General features: G+C 45.1%; 1 protein-coding gene across 3 annotated transcripts in view; it reads left to right on the plus strand.

Annotated features, from left to right (window-relative positions):
• si:ch211-243j20.2 (uridine-cytidine kinase-like 1) overlaps window positions 1-22,909 on the plus strand; it is a 102,194-nt gene that overhangs the window by 63,928 nt on the left and 15,357 nt on the right. For all 3 annotated transcript variants that reach the window (XM_067984441.1, XM_067984440.1, XM_067984442.1), the window contains exons 9-14: window positions 2,107-2,205; window positions 4,493-4,586; window positions 12,502-12,564; window positions 14,627-14,749; window positions 16,232-16,339; window positions 17,882-18,038. In XM_067984441.1, coding sequence (XP_067840542.1) covers window positions 2,107-2,205; window positions 4,493-4,586; window positions 12,502-12,564; window positions 14,627-14,749; window positions 16,232-16,339; window positions 17,882-18,038 — 644 coding nt within the window. The remainder of the gene's footprint in view (window positions 1-2,106; window positions 2,206-4,492; window positions 4,587-12,501; window positions 12,565-14,626; window positions 14,750-16,231; window positions 16,340-17,881; window positions 18,039-22,909) is intronic.

The following is a 22,909-nucleotide window of genomic DNA, read 5'->3' on the forward strand; positions in this document are numbered from 1 at the left end:
GGGGGAAGAGGTGGGGGAATGGGGGTTGGGGGGAAGAGGTGGGGGAATGGGGGTTGGGGGGAAGAGGTGGGGGAATGGGGGTTGGGGGGAAGAGGTGGGGGAATGGGGGTTGGGGGGAAGAGGTGGGGGAATGGGGGTTGGGGGGAAGAGGTGGGGGAATGGGGGTTGGGGGGGAAGAGGTGGGGGAATGGGGGTTGGGGGGAAGAGGTGGGGGAATGGGGGTTGGGGGGAAGAGGTGGGGGAATGGGGGTTGGGGGGGAAGAGGTGGGGGAATGGGGGTTGGGGGGAAGAGGTGGGGGAATGGGGGTTGGGGGGAAGAGGTGGGGGAATGGGGGTTGGGGGGAAGAGATGGGGGTTGGGGGGAAGAGGTGGGGGAATGGGGGTTGGGGGGAAGAGGTGGGGGAATGGGGGTTGGGGGGAAGAGGTGGGGGAATGGGGTTTGGGGGGAAGAGATGGGGGAATGGGGTTGGGGGGAAGAGATGGGGGTTGGGGGAATGGGTGTTGGGGGGAAGAGATGGGGGAATGGGGTTGGGGGGAAGAGATGGGGGTTGGGGGAATGGGTGTTGGGGGGAAGAGATGGGGGAATGGGGTTGGGGGAATGGGGGTTGGGGGAATGGGGGGAAGAGATGGGGGAATGGGGGTTCGGGTGGGGAGAGGGGATATGGGGTTGGGAGAATTAGGGTTCAGGCGTGGGGAGAGAGTGAGAGACTGGGGAATGGGCATTGGGAGGAAAGAGGGAGGCTGAAGAATTGGGACTCGGGAGAGAGGGCGACTGGGGAATGGGGTGGGCATGGGGTCCAGCATTTCCTGCAGATCGGGGAGCTGCAGCAACACAGAGTGGGAGTGGCACTGAGAGGAGCAGCCAGTAAACGGGTGGGTGAAACCTGGGGAATTTATTGTGGGTCTTGCGTTTGGAACTATACAATGTATTGAAAGGAAAGAAAAACAGAAAATGGTCATCCAAATCTGAAAAAAGAAGACAGATTGGTGTTTTGGGTTGCGATGCTTTGTCAGATATTTTCACCTTCATATTAAGAGAAAAATCTATTAATCCTCTTGAAAAATGTGTTAGGACCATTTTTATCAAAAAGAAAATTTATTATTTTCTCTGTTCAGAAAATGGCTTTAATACCTGTGATTAGTCAGATAAAGTAGGTAGCGTACAAAGCAAAATCAAGGGATTACCACTGAGTATAGGTTTATAGCGCCCTCTGCCGACAGCTTAAAATAAGTCAATCAATTTTCTGTCACGAAAATAAAATCTAAAATTTAAAAAAGAATAATTTCATTAGTATATGTAGTTGCTACACTTTCAGCATTAGTTTTAATTTCTCCCATCTCCTTTCCTGAAGGCATTGTCTCTTTGCTGGAATACAGTTCCCCATGCACCGTGCATCCTCTGATACTTCACCCAAGTGGCCATTATTTGTGCATCAACCTTGACAGTGAGTGTCTGTCTAGAGAGGCTGTTGTACCATGGAAGCATCATGCCTGAGCCCAATTCTGCACGTGGACGCTTCCTGGAGGTGTTACTGGAAAATGGATCAAGAGTGGCAATCCTGGCCAATGCTCCCCTTTCTCACGAAGGGTTGATGAGACCAGTTATAGCACCACTCCCTCGGCCCTGGTTGAGATCAGTTAACTCAGCACAGGTTTAGGGAAGAGCTTCGGACCTTCTTGGTCTGTAACACTTACTTTTTATAACTAGGACTCCCATTCGCTATTGTGTTAATAAAGTTTATAGAATCAGACTTTTTTTACCTGAAAATTTAATTGATGTAAGATAATAATTGAATTTAAAAGCTTGTGCAAGCCTTTACTGACAATTTTAGGGAAATAATCTAATTTGAACGATCACATCGAAGATAAAAAGTAGAGAGTGCCAACCAAAAGGAATGGTGCCTCTTTAAAAGTACAGAACCGCAGTTTTGCTAGCTGTTACTTGTCGGTTCAAGTAGTTTGTGACAAAGGAGAGAATGGTCTTGCAGCATTCTCTAACAGCTCTGCTAACTGAAAGATGACTTGATTTTGCGCTTGTTGGAAGTGTTGTTTGACAAGTTTTTTAAAAAATATTTCACCCGTGCTAACGTTTTTTCATTTCTACAGAGCAGCTCTGGCATCTGCCCACCAAGGACAACCACTGCCAGACAAGCTAAGTGTCCTTGAAAGCACCCCACAGGTTAGAGGAATGCACACAATTATCAGGTAATTTTAGACATGCTTCAGTATATTTAAGAAAAAATGTACAATTACAGGAGCAGAGCACCTTACTAAGAGGGGAGGAAATCTGATGTGTTATCAAATTCATGTAGCTGATAGATACACTTGATGGAGGAATAGTCTTGCCACTACAGCCATTGTCAAGTCTGGGGGGCTAGTTACCTACCACCTGCGTGTGTATGGAAGGTCCAAACCCATAAATAAGAGGATTTTCTTTATTTTCAAAAATCCTTCCAGCTGCTACTTCTAGCACAGCTATTTGATCAGATAAATGGAAGCTATATGTCTACCCCTTGCAATGTGAGGCACTTGTCTCTATCTTTATACTGCAGTGTAACTCTCAATATGAGATTAGTGTTCTGACCTGTTACTGAATTCCATGGAGGGGGAAGCTAGTGTCACAACAGGCATGCCTCTTTGCCAAGGACCTGGATAAAGCAGTTGATGATGAGTAAATCTGGTATGTGGCATTGGCTTTTGATGCCTAGAACCATCAAGGGGTTGGCCAGTGTAGGTCCTCCCACTGTGCTGAAAGCAGATGCCTGTCATATAGCTGATGAGGAACAGCTGAGACTTGCAATGATAGCTGCTGGAAAATGTTACCTGGGTGTCAGGTTTGAGATCACATGCTCATATGTCCAGGTCTTGGTGCTTACCATGATTTGGGTTGAAGAGAGACAAGTAATTGCTGCTGAAGCTCTGCACTTCTAACTGGTGGAACCACCTTTCAGTGGATATGGTGTTTGTTCACGTTTGGTGAGGAGGATGGTTGCAACGTTATGGTGAGTCGTGCTGCTCATCATGTCACGTGTGAGGAGATCCTGGTATCTGCTGTTAACCAGTAAGGCTTATCAGTTTCCTTACAACCTTGGGAAGGAGGGGGCTTCAAGATGACATGTCTGATAGAAACTCAGAACCAACTCAACCTCTGGTTGGTTTGGTAATCCAATACCTGAACCAGCCAGATCAACTGTAGTCCAGGGCACTGTTAATGATTGACCAGTCAACCTGGCTCACTAAAGGAACCTGGAGGAAGCAGACAAATCACTGGGCGGGGGGGTCAGGATCCTTGCTGCTAGAATCCAGATAATCCTGCAAATCAATACCCTAATAGTTATGGTGATTTTAGCTGGACGAGCAATGAAAGTTTACCAGTGTTCTGTTCTGATGAGCTGCTTGTACTCCAGCAGTACCCCTGCATACACCTGGGGATTTGTATACCTTGGATCCGCCAACCTGCACTTGAGCTCTCTGGATTTAGACATGTGGGATGTGTCCTGACAAGGAGGGTGTGCACACTCCATATTGGGCAAACAGAAATTAATAGTGGCTGTAGATTTCTCTGTAGCTTTATTTGGAAACTCTTAAATGTGCGAATGGGCTGGCTTCTACTTTTGTAAGACATCCAGCTGATCTAAAATATATTGAAGCAATTACTTAGCAGTAATCTAACCTAGTATGAATGCATGTTCAGATCACTTGAAAGAAAGAAAGAAAGAAAGAACTTGCATATAGCACCTTTCACATTCTCGGGACTTCCCAAAACACTTTACAGCCAATTAAGTACTTTTGAAATGTAGTCACTGTTGTAATGAGGGCACACTGCATTAATTTGCACACATCAAGGGGGTAATTTTAACCCCCAATAACGGGTGGGGTGGGAGCGGGACCGCGTCCAGGCTCCAACATGCCCACTTCTGGGTTTAACTTGGGCAGGTTTGTATGCGATTACACAGCAGATACCAGGAAGTCTCGCCATCACTTAAAGCTGGCAGGCCAATACTTAAAGGGGCAATGTATCGCATTGAAATACTTGAGGTACTTAATATTTTGTGTAATAGAAAACTTAAATGAATTTAAGCTTACCTGTTCGGGTTTCCCATCGCTTCCGATTCACGTCAGGTAGGCAGGCGGGAAGGGCCGGATCCATGAGGTGAGTGCCTTAATTGTACTGCTTGTGGTCCTGGAGGAGTGCTTCATTCAGGTCCAACAAGCTCACCTGGCCGACAGGACCTCCATGATTTGCGAGCCCCTCCCCGTCCCCCGATTGCTGGACCCCCCACCCCAGGTCTCTGATGCTGGCTGGACCCCATGATGTTGTCCAAGTCCCCTCAGTTAATGTATGGTACATAGTTTTAATTAGTATTTTCAAAAATATCCTGTTTATTTTAATCTTTGATCTTTTAATTAAAACTGACAAACTGCAATTGATGTTTCAGAAATGTTATTGCATATATTTTATTTTTTAAATTATTTCTTGCCTGTTGCATAGAAATAAAGACACGAGCCGAGATGAGTTCATCTTCTACTCAAAGAGATTAATGAGGTTGCTGATTGAACACGCCCTTTCCTTCTTGCCACTCAAGGTAAGTTTTTCTACTGTGCTTGTCATTAAAGTAATTGAGGGTTTTAGGCCTGACGTGCAAAAAATAACATTGCATTTAGCCTGATATGGTGTGATTTAGTTTCATAATGAGGGAAGCAGAGTTTAACCATTCTTGGCAAAAATGAAACCACTGGGGTTGTTTTCCTTAGAACAAAGAATATTAAGGGGTGATTTGGTAGGTGTTTAAAATTATGAAGGGATGGGATAGAGATGGAAATTTTGGGCACTAAATTGGGCCGTGTAGTGCCCGTTTCGGCGCTACAAGGCCTCTCTGACATCCAAGATGGCGTTTCCAGCGTGACGTGCGCCGGACGCCATCTTGGTATAGGAGTTAGCGCATGCGCAAATACCGAACGCCAGAAGCATGTAAAGTAAGGAGAAAATGCGTGCAATCAGTGTGGAATGCTGATTTAAAGTGATAGACACCTTTTTTGACCTTAACGTTCAACTCAACGCACAGTCTTAACCCCGACCATCTGAACGTGTCTTACAGTGCCTGAAGGAACCCCCCACCAACGCTATTTAAAGGGGCCATGCAGGTGTTGCTGGATTATTGCTTCTGGCTGCTTTTTTTTTATTCGTTCATGGGATGTGGGCGTCGCTGGCGAGGCCGGCATTTATTGTCCATCCCTCATTGCCCTTGAGAAGGTGGTGGTGAGCCGCCTTCTTGAACCACTGCAGTCCATGTAGTGAAGGTTCTCCCACAGTGCTGTTAGGAAGGGAGTTCCAGGATTTTGACCCAGCGACGATGAAGGAACAACGATATATTTCCAAGTCGGGATGGTGTGTGACTTGGAGGGGAACGTGCAGGTGGTGTTGTTCCCATGTACCTGCTGCCCTTGTCCTTCTAGGTGGCAGAGGTCGCGGGTTTGGGAGGTGCTGTCGAAGAAGCCTTGGCAAGTTGCTGAAGTGCATCCTGTGGATGGTACACACTGCAGCCACTGTGCGCTGGTGGTGAAAGGAGTGAATGTTTAGGGTGGTGGATGGGGTGCCAATCAACCGGGCTGCTTTGTCCTGGATAGTGTCGAGCTTCTTGAGTGTTGTTGGAGCTGCACTCATCCAGGCAAGTGGAGCGTATTCCATCACACTCCTGACTTGTGCCTTTTAGATGGTGGAAAGGCTTTGGGGAGTCAGGAGGTGAGTCACTCACCACAGAATACCCAGCCTCTGACCTGCTCTTGTAGCCACAGTATTTATATGGCTGGTTCAGTTAGGTTTCAGGTCAATGGTGACCCCCATGATGTTGACGGTGGGGGATTCGGCGATGGTAATGCCATTGAATGTCAAGGGGAGGTGGTTAGACTCTCTCTTGTTGGTGATGGTCATTGCCTGGCACTTATGTGGCGCGAATGTTACTTCCCACTTATGAGCCCAAGCCTGGATGTTGACCAGGTCTTGCTGCATGCGGACACGGACTACTTCATTATCTGAGGGGTTGTGAATGCAACTGAACACTGTGCAATCATCAGCAAACATCCCCATTTCTGACTTTATGATGGAGGGAAGGTCATTGATGAAGCAGCTGAAGATGGTTGGGCCTAGGACACTGCCCTGAGGAACTCCTGCAGCAATGTCCTGGGGCTGAGATGATTGGCCTCCAACAACCACTACCATCTTCCTTTGTGCTAGGTATGACTCCAGCCATTGGAGAGTTTTCCCCCTGATTCCCATTGACTTCAATTTTAGTAGGGCTCCTTGGTGCCACACTCGGCCAAATGCTGCCTTGATATCAAGGACAGTCACTCTCACCTCACCTCTGGAATTCAGCTCTTTTGTCCATGTTTGGACCAAAGCTGTAATGAGGTCTGGAGCCGAGTGGTCCTGGCAGAACCCAAACTGAGCATCGGTGAGCAGGTTATTGGTGAGTAAGTGTCGCTTGATAGCACTGTCGATTACACCTTCCATCACTTTGCTGATGATTGAGAGTAGACTGATGGGGCGGTAATTGGCCAGATTGGATTTGTCCTTTTTGTGAACAGGACAGACCTGGGCAATTTTCCACATTGTCGGGTAGATGCCAGTGTTGTAGCTGTACTGGAACAGCTTGGCTGGAGGCGCAGCTAGTTCTGGAGCACAAGTCTTCAGCGCTACAGCCGGGATGTTGTTGGGGCCCATAGCCTCTGTTGTATCCAGTACACTCGGCCGTTTTTTGATATCACGTGGAGTGAATCGAATTGGCTGAAGACTGGCTTCTGTGATGGTGGGGATATCGGGAGGAGGCCGAGATGGATCATCGACTGGCTGAAGATGGTTGCAAATGCTTCAGCCTTGCCTTTTGCACTCACGTGCTGGACTCTGCCATCATTGAGGATGGCGATGTTTACAGAACCTCCTCCTCTCATTAGTTGTTTAATTGTCCACCACCATTCACGACTGGATGTGGCAGGACTGCAAAGCTTTGATCTGATCCGTTGGTTGTGGAATCGCTTAGCTCTGTTTATAGGATGAGGCTTCTGCTGTTTAGCATGCATGTAGTCCTGAGTTGTAGCTTCACCAGGTTGGCACCTCATTTTTAGGTACGCCTGGTGCTGCTCCTGGCATGCTTTTCTGCACTCCTCATTGAACCAGAGTTGATCCCCTCGCTTGTTGGTAATGGTACAGTGAGGAATAGGCTGGGCCATTAGGTCACAGAACGTGCTGGAATACAATTCTGTTGCTGCTGATGGCCCACAGCGCCTCATGGATGCCCAGTTTTGAGCTGCTCGATCTGTTCTGAATCTGTCCCATTTAGCATGGTGATAGTGCCACACAACTCGTCGGATGGTGTCCTCAATGCGAAGACGGGACTTCGTCTCCACGATGATTGTGCGGTGGTCACTCCTACCAATACTTGCATTTGCGACAGGTAGATTTGGTGAGGACATGGTCACGTAAGTTTTTCCCTCGTGTTGGTTCGCTCACCACCTGCTGCAGGCTCAGCCTGGAAGCTATGTCCATTAGGACTCGGCCAGCAGTGATGCTATCGAGCCACTCTTGGTGATGAACTTTGAAGTCCCCCACCCAGAGTACATTCTGTGCCCTTGCTACCCTCAGTGCTTCCTCCAAGTGGTGTTCAACATGGAGGAGGACTGATTCATCAGCTCAGGGAGGGCAGTAGGTGGTAATCAGCAGGAGGTTTCCTTGCCCATGTTTGACCTGATGCCATGAGATTTCATGGGGTCCAGAGTCAATGTTGACGACTCCCAGGGCCACTCCCTCCTGACTGTATATCACTGTACCGCCATCTCTGGTGGGTCTGTCCTGCCGGGTGGGACAGGACATACCCGGGGATGGTGATGGAAGAGTCTGGGACGTTGGCTGAAATTTATGATTCTGAGTATGGCTGTGTCAGGCTGTTGCTTGACTGGTCTGTGGGACAACTTTCCCAATTTTGGCACAAGTCCCCAGATGTTAGTGAGGAGGACTTTGCAGGATCGACTGGGCTTGGTTTGCCTTTAGTCGTGTCCGGTGCCTAGTGGTCTGTCCGGTTTTATTCTTCTTATGACTTTTTTTTAGCGAGATTGTACAACTGAGTGGCTAGCTAGGCCATTTCAGAGGGCAGTTAAGAATCAAGCACATTGCTGTGGGTCTGGAGTCACATATAGGCCAGACCGGATAAGGACGGCGGGTTTCCTTCCCTAAAGGACATTAGTGAACCAGATGGGTTTTTACGACAATCCGGTCGTTTCATGGCTACCATTACTGATACTAGTATTTTAATTCTAGATTTTATTTGATTAATTGCATTTAAATTCCCCAGCTGCCGAGGTGGGATTTGAACTCATGATTCCGGATTATTAGTCTCGGCTTCTGGATTAGTAGTCCAATAACATAACCACTATGCTACCGTGGAAGTATGGAAGTGTTTTTTGAAGCTCTCTATTCTTATTGAGAGTTCCTTGACTACATTTGAGAGTGCTTTGGCAGGTACTGCTTTACGGGTCGGAAAGTTACAACCGTGGTTGAACAACATCCCTGCCAACCATGGGCAGACTGCGAGGGCTCCCACTGGCATTGAGCATAACTGGGAGCATGCAGAGAGGCTACGTGTAGCAGGTCAAGCTGCGAGGAGACGGAGGACGAGGAGGTGTAGGGCACCGAGCAGAAGGCCCTACCCAATGAGGGCCTTCTGGGACCAATTCTCTTACCTCAACATGACCGAGGAGGATTGCATCCAACGCCCGAGGTTCACCAAGGAAGCCGTGACCGAGATCTGTCAACTGGTGCGGCCACAACTGCAACCTCTTAGCAGGGCAAGGACAGCATTGCCTGTGGCTGTGAAAGTCACCGTGACGCTGAATTTCTCCGGCTCGGGAGCATTTCAGGCCTCTGCTGGCGACATGCGCAACATCTCGCGGTGTGCAGTGCACTGCTGCATAAGGGAGGCCACAGACACATTGTACCAGATGAGGAACAGGTTCATCACCTTCCCTCTCCACAGAGACAAGCAGAACGAGCGAGCACGGGGGTTCGCTCGCATTGCTGGCTTCCCCACGGTGCAGGGTGCCATTGACTGCATGCGTTTTGCCCTGCCCCGCATATCAACCCAGCCGTCTTCGTCAAACGAAAGGGTTTCCACTCCCTCCACGTGCAGCTGGTGTGCGACCACACGCATCGAATTATGGAGTTCGATGCCCGCTACCCTGGGAGCAGTCACGACGCCTTCGTTATGCGGCAGTCCAACGTGCCAGCTATCTTTCACCTGACTCGGCAAGTCAAAGGCTGGCTACTGGACAACAAGGGCTATCCCCTCACGCCGTGGCTCATGACACCGGTCAGGAACCCACACACAAGTGCACAGCAGGCCTATAATGAGAGCCCTGCTGCCACACGCAACATTGTGGAGCACACCAGAGGCCTCCTCAAACAACGTTTCCGCTGCCTGGACCGGTCTGGAGGAGCCCTGCAGTACTCCCCTGAGCTGGTGGGCAGATTTGTGGTGGTATGCTGCATGTTGCACAACCTTGCTATCATGAGGGACCAGCCTTTGCCATCAGTGATTGGAGAAGACCTTGAGCCGGAGGAGGAGGCAGAGGAGGAGGAGGGGGTAGAGCCGGAACAGGAAGTGGAGGAAGAGGCAACGGTGCAATAGGAACCACACACCTTGTCTGCCAGGGCTCTGCGTGCTCGCCTGATCTATGCCCGCTATCAATAATTTGAACTACATGCCCCAACTCACCAACAGTCCTACACTACCCACCTTTCCAATCCCACAAGACAATCAAATCGCCCTCCATCTGATTACACATTGGTGTCCCTCTCAGCTCAATGCATAAATAAAAACCACCACCAAATGCAAAATCAAAGTCTCATTTATCAATGAATAAATGAAATTATGCAAACGTAACAGAACTATTCACCCTTGTGCATTCCCTTAGTGCCTTTTGTTAGTGTGCCTTTACCTATCCTTATGCTCCTACGAGGTGCTTCCCCAGTGGCTGGAGCATGGGTTGTGGGAGGCTGCTGGCCTTCAAGGGAGGAGCGTGCAGATGGCCTTGGAGGATGACCTCAAGCAGTTCTGGACCGGGAGGGCCCGGCTTCAGACTGCACCATCCCAGCATGGGCTGCAGCAGTCTGGCCTGGCTGGCCGATAGACATCAACAGGGCACTGGCAGAGTGGCAGGGTTGGGAGCAGGAATGCTGTTGTCCTGAGAGAGGACAGCAGGTCCAGCTGTCATGGTGCCACTGCCACTTTCCCGGGGCAGTTCCTCAGCAATCCTGCTGCAGTGCTCTGACGCCCTGGAAGCCCCATTCCACAGTGGTCCCTAGATCCACGATAGCAACTGTCTGAGCTTCAAATGCGGCAGTCAGACCTTGGATGGCAGATGTTTGTGCTGCAATGGAAGCTGTAACATCAGTCATCGGACGCTGCATCATGGTGGGTTCCACAGGTGCGCTGATGGAGGTGACCACCCGTTCCATGTTGGAAAGAATGGGCTCCAAGCTCTGCGCAAAGCTCTGTGCCAAGTTGGAGCTGGACTCCTCCTTGCCCCTTCTCATTGTGCGCAGGCTTTCTGGCAGGCTTTCTGGTGCCCCAAGCATTTGGTGGTGTACGCCCATCAACCGTCTACTGTAGCCTGGCCCATCGAAGTCCTCATCTGACTCCTGCAGCAGAACTAGTGAGCGACCTCACCCTCCGGCGAGCTGGCACCTGTGGTATCCATTCCCCCCGCCTTGGCTCCTGCGCACTTGTGCTCGGTGTCTCATCATGTGCAGATCTCTCCTCTAACCTAGCCCCTTAAGGACGCGCAGTGTCAGTCTTTTTGCTGGTGGAAGCAAGTGTCAGATCGAGTGACGGTGTGGCTTCAGTGTCCTCCTCCTCCTCCACGGATGGTGCCGCCACATGTTCTTGGGTATCTGCAATGACAAAGGGAAACAGGTTGAGTTGTGGAGTGGGAAGAGGAGCAAGTAAGACGTGCGTGCTGACAGCATCTGCAGCACATGAGTCAGGAAAGATTATGGGAGGAGGGAGATGTGAAAAAGGAGAAGGAGCATTAGATATGCAGAGACCCCCTTCATCGGGACCTCCAGCGCGGTATGTTGTGACTGCTTCAGCGACGGCCCGCCCAATGATCCTAAGCACCGTTTCCTCTAGGGGAGTGAGAACCCTCAGGTCCCTCCTACTGCCAGCTGTTATGCGCTACCTTCTTCTGCAAGACAGAGGACAGCGTGTCAATGAGTCTCCTGCAAGGTGTGTGGTTGAATAGCTGCCAGTTTGTGTGACTTGAGTGGTGGTTGTGTGGCCTGCAAGTGTGGTACTACCTGCGGGTGAGATGCAGCTTGCCGGGTGCAGCATTGTGTATGGATGGACAGTGTTTGTTGGTGGGTGGGTGACGGGGAGTGTGATGCGTGGAGCAGTGGTGCAGTTGGTAGGATGTGCCACTTGACACTTGCCTTGACTCACCTTGACCACTCATGTCAAATCATTGAACTTCTTTCGGTACGTGCGTGGTGCAATACTCCTGGCATTTGCTTCCTGCGCCACAGCCTGCCAATGCCTGCGGTGCTGCAGTCTGGAGGGTCTCCAGCCACCCTGCAGGTACATGTTGGCCCTCCTTTCGTCATCGCCTTCCACCAGGGCCTCCAGAGCATCATCGGAGAAGCATGGAGCCCTCTCTCGTGCCGGTGCTGATTTGCTCATGGCCATCTTTCCCTCCAAGTAAGCTGTGTACCTGCCATTTGAAATGTGCACCTGCACCTTTAAGAGGTGCAGGCTGCTGGTGACATGCGCTGTGCATGCCCCATTTCCAATTTCCTCATTCTCTGCTGAGAGGCTGCACAGAGATATCATAGTAAATAGCAGGCAACACGGAGTTCACGTGCTGCCTGCGTAGGGGCCATCGGGCGCGGGGTACTAGCGCATCACGCTACCCCCACCCGAAAACGGCCCTTAACGCATTTTTCCCCCATTTTCTTTCCAGTTGTTGGGGAATCTAGAACAAGGGGACATAGATATAAGATTAAATGTAAGAAATTTAGGACAGAGTGCAAGAAAATCTTTTTTACAGAGGCTTGTGAGGCTGTGGAATGCATTACCAAAGTTAGTGATTGAAGCAAAGACCTTCTCAATATTTAAGAATAGATTAGATGGCTGATTGAAGGAAAGGGGAATAAAGGATATATGGGAACGGAACGGGCATATGGAATCAGGACTACTGCTATGTGGAGGACAAATACCAGCATGGTCTCTTTGGGCAGAGTGGCCTGTTTCTGTGTTGTAACCTCCTCCATGTATTTCTTTGTAAGACGACAAGGGGACTGAAACAAGGGGACAGAATGAGTCTCACATCTTGAGCTGTGTTATAGTCTGGCGCAAGTCCAGCATTTATTGTATTGGTTTTTGCTGTCAGAAATAACTGAAAGCAAAATGATTCTTTGACTGATTACTAATTTTCCTTTTTGATGAATATTTTCAGCCAGTTACAGTGGAAACACCTCAAGGAGAACTGTATGAAGGAAAGCGATTTGGTGGAAAAAGGGTGAGCATCTTGCCATTGTTGTCCAGGAGGTCTTCAGCAATTTAAAATGAACACTAATAACCAATAAATTATAGAATAAAATGTCACTGTAGAATCAAAAGAGAGAGTGTTTGTTAAAGGGTACACTGGCACAACACACTAATCGATCTACAGATTATAGCGTATAAACTTGAAATCATCAGCACAGTGCATTAGTTATAATAAAAAAGGCACATAAGGTACTGAGTTACAATAGCAGAGGGGTTGAACAAATCAAGTGAGATATAAAAACCAATACAATAAGGCCTCGGTCAGACCCCACCATGAGTATTGTGTGATTTTTTTTCATCAGCTATTTTCAGGATAAATATTTGAGAGGATAAGGAGGTGAACAGCGATGATCAGGAATTTATGAGGAAAGGGCAGGGGAAAAGGTGAGCTCTTTGGAAAATAGGAGGATTTCATGTTGATCCAATTACAAGGTTATGAAGGAAGCTGACAGAATAAATCCAGACAAATTGTTCACCATGGCAAAGGTCCCAAATAACACAGGACATGGGTTTTAAAATTTAGAAACTAGGATTAAGAAAGGAAGTTAGAAGGATTTATTTTATCCAGAGAGTAATAGTTGTGGAATTAGTTACCCGGGAAAGCCGTTGAAGAGGTCATTATAACTGGCCAATTAGATGTATTTCTGGGGAGAAGTGATAAAGGGATATGGTAAGCAGCCAGACATATTTGGTTAATCTATGTAAATAGGACAAGCTTGTTTGGCTTAATGGTCTTTTTCAATAAAAACTTTAACATCAACAACAACTTGCATTTATATAGCGACTTTCACGATCTCAGGACAACCCAAAGCCCTTTACAGCCAATGAAGTACTTTTTAGAAGTGTAGTCACTGTTGTAATGTAGGAAACACGGCAACTAATTTGTGCACAACAATGTGATAATGACCAGATAATCTGTTTTTAGGTGTTAGTTGAGGGATAAATATTGGCCAAGACACCAGGGAGAACCATCCCGCTCTTCTTCGAAATAGTACCTTGGGATCTTTTACATCCATCTGAGAGGGCAGACGGTTTAACGCCTCATCCGAATGACGGCTTCTCCGACAGTGCAGCACTCCCGCAGTATTTCACTGGAGCGTTAGCCTAGATTTTGTGCCCAAGTCTCTCGAGTCCTTGTAACGTGCTTTTCACATACAAAAAAAGAGCCTTTCTGTTCAAATCGGTGGTGGGGGGGCGGTGGGGGGAGGGTTGGAAAATCTTATGAGGAAGATTCACTTTAAACAAAATCTCAGAAAGGCAACCAGGAGACGTTTGAGAAGAACTGGCAGTGATATTCCTAAAAGACCAGAAGTATTGTGTGTATTCAAAAGTTATCTAAGAAGATTTTTAGTTTATAGTTCTGAGTTGCAATCTTTATTATTTTATTTACACAAAGTTAGATGACACCTTTTGAAAGCAGTAGACCATGTCAACAGACCTCATTTAAAGATTAAAATTTGAAATTTTTATTACACAAATAATATAAGCTAAATAATGTACAGTTACATACTTCTACTGCATATATGTAACTATTGCACCACTGTTAGATTATTGACTTGTTGATAGCCTAGTGGATAAAAGCACCACCGTGTGTCACAATAAGCTGATAGACCAGAAACTCCCTGGTTTGATTCCTGGTGTATGCCAAGTTAGCTGACCTTGGTGCTAGAAACTCACCTTCGTATATTTGGGCGAGGGAGGGGAAACACAGCCAGGGTTCCTGCTACTGGATACTGTCCAGTGACCTCTGCTGGAAAGTGATGTGTGTGAATGTTGGGTGAAAATATGATTGTATTTGGATGTGATGCTCTCCATTGTGAACAGCTTGCTAAAACTCATAGTCACTGTTTACATGTCAAGGATGGTGATTTGAGAATGAAGTGGAGGGCTGATAGTGCCCATGAAGATGTACCCTAGCAAGATTCAGCCTCTTCAGGAGAAGAGGGTAGAAAAATAAGAGAAATGTCTAATTAATGTAGCAGTTTTTTCTGTAAGTTCGGTATTGCAATAATAAATTATTCCTTATTCTTTAGATAACTGGGGTCTCCATCCTTCGTGCTGGTGAAACAATGGAGCAGGCACTAACTGCAGTTTGCAAGGATATAAGACTAGGAAAGATTCTTATCCAGACCAACCATGACACAGGAGAGCCTGAGGTACATAATAGATATTGTTAATTAACCAGTGCTTGGTGGGGTGGCGGGGGAGGGGTTCTAGCTTAATTAATCTTGTAACAATTATCTTGCCTTGAATAATTTATTTATGATCTATAAAATACGGTGGAACTTTTCTATGTTGTAGCTGAAATAACAGTCTGGTTAACCTCTTAAACCAGCCGCATGTTCAACAATATAGGTTCTCTCCATCAGTAATCTGTATTAGAGCTACCAGTAAGTCAGTATTTTTGAAAAATAAAGTTGATTCCAAATATGTATTATGTAATCTATTCGTTCAAGGCTTTTGTGCAAATAGCAGTACCCCTGATGGTTTTACCTACCTTTTTAAGCCTGTAATTGCTTTGTAATTCATTTCAAGCTATATCTTGGTGTTAACTCCATTCCTAGACAGTCTAGAAATTAGATACTCTTGGGAAGCAGCCTGTTGGCATTACATGTTTGTGAACTTAACTGTGTGTAAACAGGTAAAATGGGTTTGTGCTTGCCAATTTTCCCTGGGTTTTCTTGGGAGAGAGAAACAGAGGGGAGGTGCTTCCCCATAGAGGGAAAGTCAGTATGTGTTGCTTCTCATCTCCTCCTCTTTCCTCTTCCTGCTGCCCTAGTTTTCTGCTTGTCCTTTCTTTCCTGTAGGTGTTAGCTCATGCTAGGATTTGATTCCAGCAACTCTCTGATGCCTTATCCAAGTGTCTATTCTTCATGTATGAGCCAACGTAGTGAGTGTTTGCAGGCTGGAGTCAGTAGATAATGATCAGGAACCTACCCCACTCTCCTTGGCTCAGTGACACCAAGACCAATTTTGGTATCTTTACTGCAGCTCTGGATAACATTAAACAACTGAGCATGCATCAGTAATAAGATCTGGGATCTTATGGATCTGTATGGCTCAGTGCCAACCTGCATTGCTTTTGTGGGCTTTCTACCCGAAGAGTAAAAACAAACTAAATTTGCTTACCTACCTTCTTGGCTTCATAAAAAATCATGTCAAGGTAGGGCCTTGAGAGGAAGAAAATATTTTAAATGGGACACTATTTGTCCACTGGGAGATTTCTTAGTTCTTTTGAAATTAAATACCAAATTCTCGATATTCAAAGGAAAGTAGAGAAAATTGGTAAATCTATAGAAAGATCATGACTTTCAAGCTTCAACACCTATAAGCAAATTGCTGATTGATAATTCTTCAGTATACTGGCATCTCTTTGTAGTTCTCCTAGCCTATTCACGTAGGATTCAGAACCTGGAATTATGTAACCTTTTTCCAGGATCTAATATACTGTATATCACAGTTATTATGAGATTAACCATTTTCAATGTGGACAATTTTCTGGTTGGTTAATTTAGAAAAACAATATTTCCGGTTTGCAGAACAAGAATTAATTTAGAAGTTTCAAAAAATGAAAAAGATGGAAATGGTTGTTTTCTTTGGTGGCTTTGGATTAATTCATTTATCTTACTTTTGTATAGCTACATTATCTTCGATTACCTAAGGATATCAGTGAAGATTATGTCATTCTGATGGACAGTACGGTGTCAACAGGAGCTGCTGCTATGATGGCAGTTCGAGTCCTTCTGGTGAGTAATCAGTTGCTTAAAAACGGTATAGATTGCTTTTTTTTTTAGGCACTCCACTACATCTCTGAAGATTTGAATTAAAATCTCTGGTTGGTAAATGGTGAATATGAGAAAGAGCTCATGAGGGGAGGGTGCTCCATCATACTGTACATCCATTTACAGATGTCCTCCTTTGTCTATGTTCATAAGTCAGTTACATCAGGAATCGCTTCGCGGCTTTGAAATAGTGAATGCATGAGACAAATGCAGACCCTTGTCAGATATTAATTATTCACTAAGCCAAGCTGCCTTTTTGAGAGAAGCCAAGCTGGTTGACATGTAAGGGAAGTGTCAAAAGCAAACAAAACCACCAGAATGGCTGGGAGATTGTAGCACAAACTCCATTTAACAACGGGTTTGTCTTCCCAGTTGGAAAGAACTTCTTTGATCTGGTATACTGAAGGTTTCTTTTGAATTATACAATTTACAGAAGAAATAAGCCTACAGTTCAGTGTGTAGATAAGTATTAAAGTGCAGACTGTCTCCCAACCCTTTAAACTTTGGTTCACAATAAGATGTATAGTTAATGCTGGTTTTCCCAGTATCTCCAGGTCTCTATTAGCCTACTTGTTTGCTCATTTTAGCAGGGTGGGGGTTTGGTGGACTCTGGTACCCACGTAATGTTCATCAGAGGCTCTGTTGAAAGTTTCTTGGTGGAACTGCCAAATTGAGGATTAATTATATTCTCGAGCCACTCATGCAATCTCTGGATTGAAATACCGAAGTAAAAAGGTAGTCATTAATGCAACGACATGCTATTCAACTTGCACATAATAGAGTAAGTTTCAGTTCAGAGGGGCTGTGAGTCTAACTATCTTTTCTGCTGTGAACCCAAGTTTGAAGTGTTGGGAAAGAACCTGCACTGTAACCCTTGTCTGCACTGTGAATTGTACACTTATTTCTTCTGTTATGTGTAGTGGAACTATTCTTTTGATCAATGTGGATTTACACATACAATGTGTTGTATCAGAGAAAAGTTGAGTCCCATTGTTAGATGTACTTAAGAAGGACTCTGATATTTAACTTCCCTCTCCCCAAAATGAGGGTGGTCTAAATACTGATTTGTCTGGACTCCGTTCTTTGTCCTGCTCTAAGCAAAGGGCTTAGAAGAACTAAATTACATTAGGCGACACTGCAGAATATAATGTCTGGTAGATCTTGCACTGTGGATGGGTCTGTGAAATATTGAGTATAATTTTATTGTGTTATGTAATGGATCATTGTCATTTGCAGCTTTGTAGATTCTCATGTGGAGCAAAATATTTCTTGTGAAAATATTTTAAAATTACATCTGTTTGAGTTTTGTCACCTTTTATAATAGTTGGAATTTAATTGTATGATTTCCATTACTTTGAACAGACTCTATCGTAATTTCACGAAATAATTTTAGTTTGCATATGTAATCTTAATTTTGATATAATTTGTTTATAGTTAATACCAATTTTAATGTTGTAACTGATGAAAACCATACTGCATCTTTAAAACTTTTCTGACTTATTTCAGGATCATGATGTGCAAGAAGATAAAATCTTCCTGCTGTCATTGTTGATGGCTGAAATGGGAGTGCACTCGGTGGCTTATGCCTTTCCTAAGGTTAACATCATCACCACTGCTGTAGACAAGAAAGTAAATGATGAATTCCACATTATTCCTGGAATAGGTAGGGTTATATGTCAATTTAAATGTAACCAAACAGCATTCTTTTTATTCCCCACTGTAAGTAAAAGTGTGTGTGTATATATATATATATATATATATATACATACATACACACCAATATGCCTTTTACTTCAGCTTGTCTTTGAATGAAGGCTGTGAGGCTGTTTGTGCCAAAGTAAAATAACTTTATTAAGAAGTTATAACAAGTAGCAAAGATGTTTAAAATACACTGATTCAATTAAGTGTGCTGGTCAGATTGATACAACCTGGCTTATTGTTCACCAAACTACAGACCCCAGAATGCAACACCGAAGGGGAAAACTCACCAGTGGCAGGAGTCATACCTTGCACAAAGGAAGATGGTGGTGACTGTTGGAGGCCAATCATCTCAGCCCCAGGACATTGCTGCAGGAGTTCCTCAGGGCAGTGTCCTAGGCCCAACCATCTTCAGCTGCTTCATCAATGACCTTTCCTCCATCAAAAGGTCAGAAATGGGGATGTTCACTGATGATTGCACAGTGTTCAGTTCCATTCGCAACCCCTCCGATAATGAAGCAGTCCGTGCCCGCATGCAGCAAGACCTGGACAACATCCAGGCTTGGGCAGATAAGTGGCAAGTAACATTCGCGCCAGACAAGTGCCAGGCAATGTCGATCTCCAACAAGAGTGAGTCTAACCGCCTCCCCTTGACATTCAACGGCATTACCATCGCCGAATCCCCCACAATCAACATCCTGGGGGTCATCATTGACCAGAAACTTAACTGGACCAGCCATATAAATACTGTGGCTACAAGAGCAGGTCAGAGGCTGGGTATTCTGTGGCGAGTGACTCACCTCCTGATTCCCCAAAGCCTTTCCACCATCTACAAGGCACAAGTCAGGAGTGTGATGGAATACTCTCCACTTGCCTGGATGAGTGCAGCTCCAACATCACTCAAGAAGCTCGACACCATCCAGGGCAAAGCAGCCCGCTTGATTGGCACCCCATCCACCACCTTAAACATTCACTCCCTTCACCACTGGCGCACTGTGGCTGCAGTGTGTACCGTCGACAGGATGCACTGTAGCAACTCGCCAAGGCTTCTTCAACAGCACCTCCCAAACCTCTACCACCTAGAAGGACAAGGGCAGCAGGCACCTGGGAACAACACCACATGCCGTTCCCCCCCAAGCCTCATATCATCCCAACTTGGAAATATATCGCCGTTCCTTCGTTGTTGCTGGGTCAAAATCCTGGAAAACTCTACCTAACAGCACTGTGGGAGAACCTTCACCACACAGACTGCAGCAGTTCAAGAAGGGCAATTCTGAAGGGCAATTAGGGATGGACAACAAATGCTGGCCTTGCCAGCGACGCCCACATCCCATGAATGAATAAAAAAAAATTAATGGACGTCCAGCCTTGCCCCGAGAACATTCTGGTTAGTTACCGGAAAGCACCTCACTTATATATGTTTTAAACGTAAAAGCTGTGTATGTCTGAGCTTCCCATCAGTCACCCTTTCTGTCTGGAAAGGGGGCCATCAGTCTTACTCCCTTACTCCCAACATTTGGCATAGCAACACTCCTATGATTCCCACAGCCCTATCTTAACTCCCTTTTGCATTCCTCCATTGATATCACCATCTCCCTTTTCACAAACAAGGCCATTAAGATGGCCTTGTTTGTGTCCAACAGCTTTATTTGAAATCACAAGCTTTCGGAGCTTTGCTCCTTCGTCTCCACTCACCTGACGAAGGAGCAAAGCTCCGAAAACTTATGATTTCAAATAAAGCTGTTGGACTATAACTTGGTGTTGTGCAACTTCTTACATTTGTCCACCCCAGTCCATCACCGGCATCTCCACATCATCAATATACATTGCCAGTTTAGCTTAAAGTAAAATTTAACTGGTAAATGACCATATCCTCTGAGACTGTCAATTCAGTTTGAATACTAGTGTGTATGTGGAATACAACTTTCTTGATATTACTTTCTGTGACCTGGTGGAGCATTCAGCTCTCCTAGAAGGATTTGGGCTCAAGTCCCAGTAGAATTAGTTTTTTCCCACAGGCTGAGAACAACCGATTTACCAGTTACCCACCAGGTCACTAGATGTAATGTTGCATGACAGTAAATATATTCTTACTGGTTTTTTTGGGGGGGTTGTCGTGGTGGGGGGAGCCTGGTTATTGGCATGGAGTTTATTTTTTACTACACATTTCAATAGAACCATATGACTGAACTGCTGATGTGCGATCCAAGACAATTTAGAGTTACTGGTCAAGACCAATACATATAGGACCTAATGGTCCTGGTTTCCAAGACACTGATCCAGAAATTATATTGGCAAAGCAGCACTTTTTTCCCTTGTGATATTTTGAAATGCATTTTACCCCAATTTTTAACATTTTTGTTCTATTTTTTGATAGGAAGATGTTTTCATCTCTACTGTACATTTTCAATTTCTTCCTTTTCCACTTGATTTCTGTTTCAATTTATTTGTTCATATTGCCAATGTCATTTTATTTTTAAACACAAAGATAAATTTTTCCAGAGTCTGAATCTCTACATTCATTCCTTGGGCTGCTCAGGAAAATCATCTTGTTCTCAAATTTTGACTTGTTAGCTTCATTGCAGTTTGGGACATCCTGAGGTTGTGAAAGGTGCTATGTAAATGCAAGTCCTTTTGTTTACATTTATCTTTGTATTTAATAACTTGTATTTACATTATGTACTTTCCCTTTGAAATCTGAGTTTTGCGTTTATTAAAGAAATCAGTATGTTTACTTTTTTTTAAAAAGAGAGGGAAAAGAGTGGGAAACGAGATAAAATACAGATTGGAGTGTGGAGCGGGAAGGGCAGGAGCTTGGAGTTGAGCATGGGAGAGTGGTGAAAGGAGGATTGATATCAAAAGGGAGTACGAGGGTGAGCAAGAGAAGATTCAGCAGGGTGTGTAAATCAGAATTGGGAAGCAGTCAGATTGGGGGTTTCAATCAGGAGGGAACAGCGAAGTGTGGGTCATGGGGCTGCTGTAGTGCTGGGGGGAAGGAGGGGGGGCAATGGTTTGGAGCCTTGGGTTGTCAAGGCTTCCAAGAATTTTAGTTTGGTTGCTTGGTTATTTTTCAGCAACCTCATAGTACAATTGTGCTCTTTGTCCGTACATTGTGATGGATGCTGGGGCGTGCAGTTTTTCACTGAGTTAATGTAATGCCGTTATTTGTCTGAGGGAAAATGGCTTCAGCTGGGCAGTGAAAGAGCGAGAGGTTGTGCTTGAGGTCAAGGATGTACATGAGCCCTGGCAGGCTGCATCAGGCAATATGTGAGGAGAGGGAGTGATTGGAAATTGGGATTGGCTGTTTTGTGATTTTTTTTTTTCTCTGAACTGTTGAATTTGTTGTGTGTTTTCATAAATTTTATTTTTATGGCTGAGTGGGTGGAAACTGTCATGTTGAAGAGAATTTTCTTTGTTGTAATGTGATTGATGTTAGCAGATTTTTATGCTACTGTCGCAACAAAGAGTTGTTAATCCTTCAACAGTAACTCCAGCTTGATTCTGGCCCGAGTGGTTATTTAGAAACAAAAGCTTTGAAAGATTGACTCACAACACTATTATAGTTATAACAGAATTGTCTTCAGATTACATTAAATGACAAGCAAGTAACACAACCTGATTTCCCATGGACTCAAGTTGATCAGACTTGGCCTTTGTAGGCTGCCTCTGGCTGGACTTCTGAACGTCCTGAGAGCTCTAACTTTTGGAAGGGAGCATACCTTATCTTTATACTATTCGGCTGCATTGTTCTGTACATAAGCATCTTTGTCCTTAACTCCTGGTTGTAAATCTTCCCACTATGCTGACTTTATATAAAACAACCAAGGATGAGTCACATCAGGTTAGCGTGGCTACCTTATCCCTTTTTTCTGCTGCATAAACAGTTTCTTCCACTTCATCCTTGCATGGCTCCCACCATGTCTACTGTTTACGTAGCCTTTCACTGTTATCAGGTCTTAGGGTATGTGGTTTATTAGCAACTGTCTCCTGACTTTGGTTGTTTTCGTCATTCTAATGCCTCAGCATTTTTTCAATGACCTCTTGAGTTTCTTTCTCAGAGATGCTGAATTTCGCCCCTCCCTTTAACATCTGCCCTCTTGCTGAGATGCTTGGCGCAATGTGAGCCAGTATTGTCGTCCATGCTTGTTTCAAACCATAGTCTTGCATCTCCCTCCTCTTGAACCTGAGTGAAACCACTCTGGGTCAATTTTCACTTTATCCCTCAAGTATCTTCTTGGTCTTGCCTAAGATCATCTTGAGTTTATATTTTATTACCATTAGGTTTGCATAAGCACACATAGACATATACATATTGCTTCTAAGTTTTATTTGGTTACTACAGAAACCTACAGTGTATCATATTATCAAGAAATCATAGACTTAAAAAAATTCTCCAGCTATCCATCTTGTGGATATTTTTGCAAAGTATTATTTCTCCCTAGCCCAATTTCATTGTTAACGCAAAGGAACCTAACCCTGAATTTTTGGAAATCCAAATTTCTATGTCCCTCTTTAGTTTCAATCCCTCTGATAGGTGCCAGTATTTCCTGATTGTTTCATTTATACCAGCTTGATATCGTAATCGCCCAGGGTAATGACTTTAGAGAAATTCCCATTTGGTGGTGTAATTTCTCTGTTTCTATCTTATATTCTCAATCACTTCCTTTCATCCAATTTTACACATCCCATTATATTACCATTTCATCTCATTCATGCGCCCTTGAAGAACTTTACAGGCCAATACAATATTTACAATTTGGTCTAATAACTTAATACACTTTTTGTTTATTTTACTTAAATTCTTCTTGGACCACTTTTCATTATCTCAATTCAAGA

Source organism: Heptranchias perlo, chromosome 5, assembly GCF_035084215.1.
Source record: "Heptranchias perlo isolate sHepPer1 chromosome 5, sHepPer1.hap1, whole genome shotgun sequence".
Lineage (NCBI taxonomy): Eukaryota > Metazoa > Chordata > Chondrichthyes > Hexanchiformes > Hexanchidae > Heptranchias > Heptranchias perlo.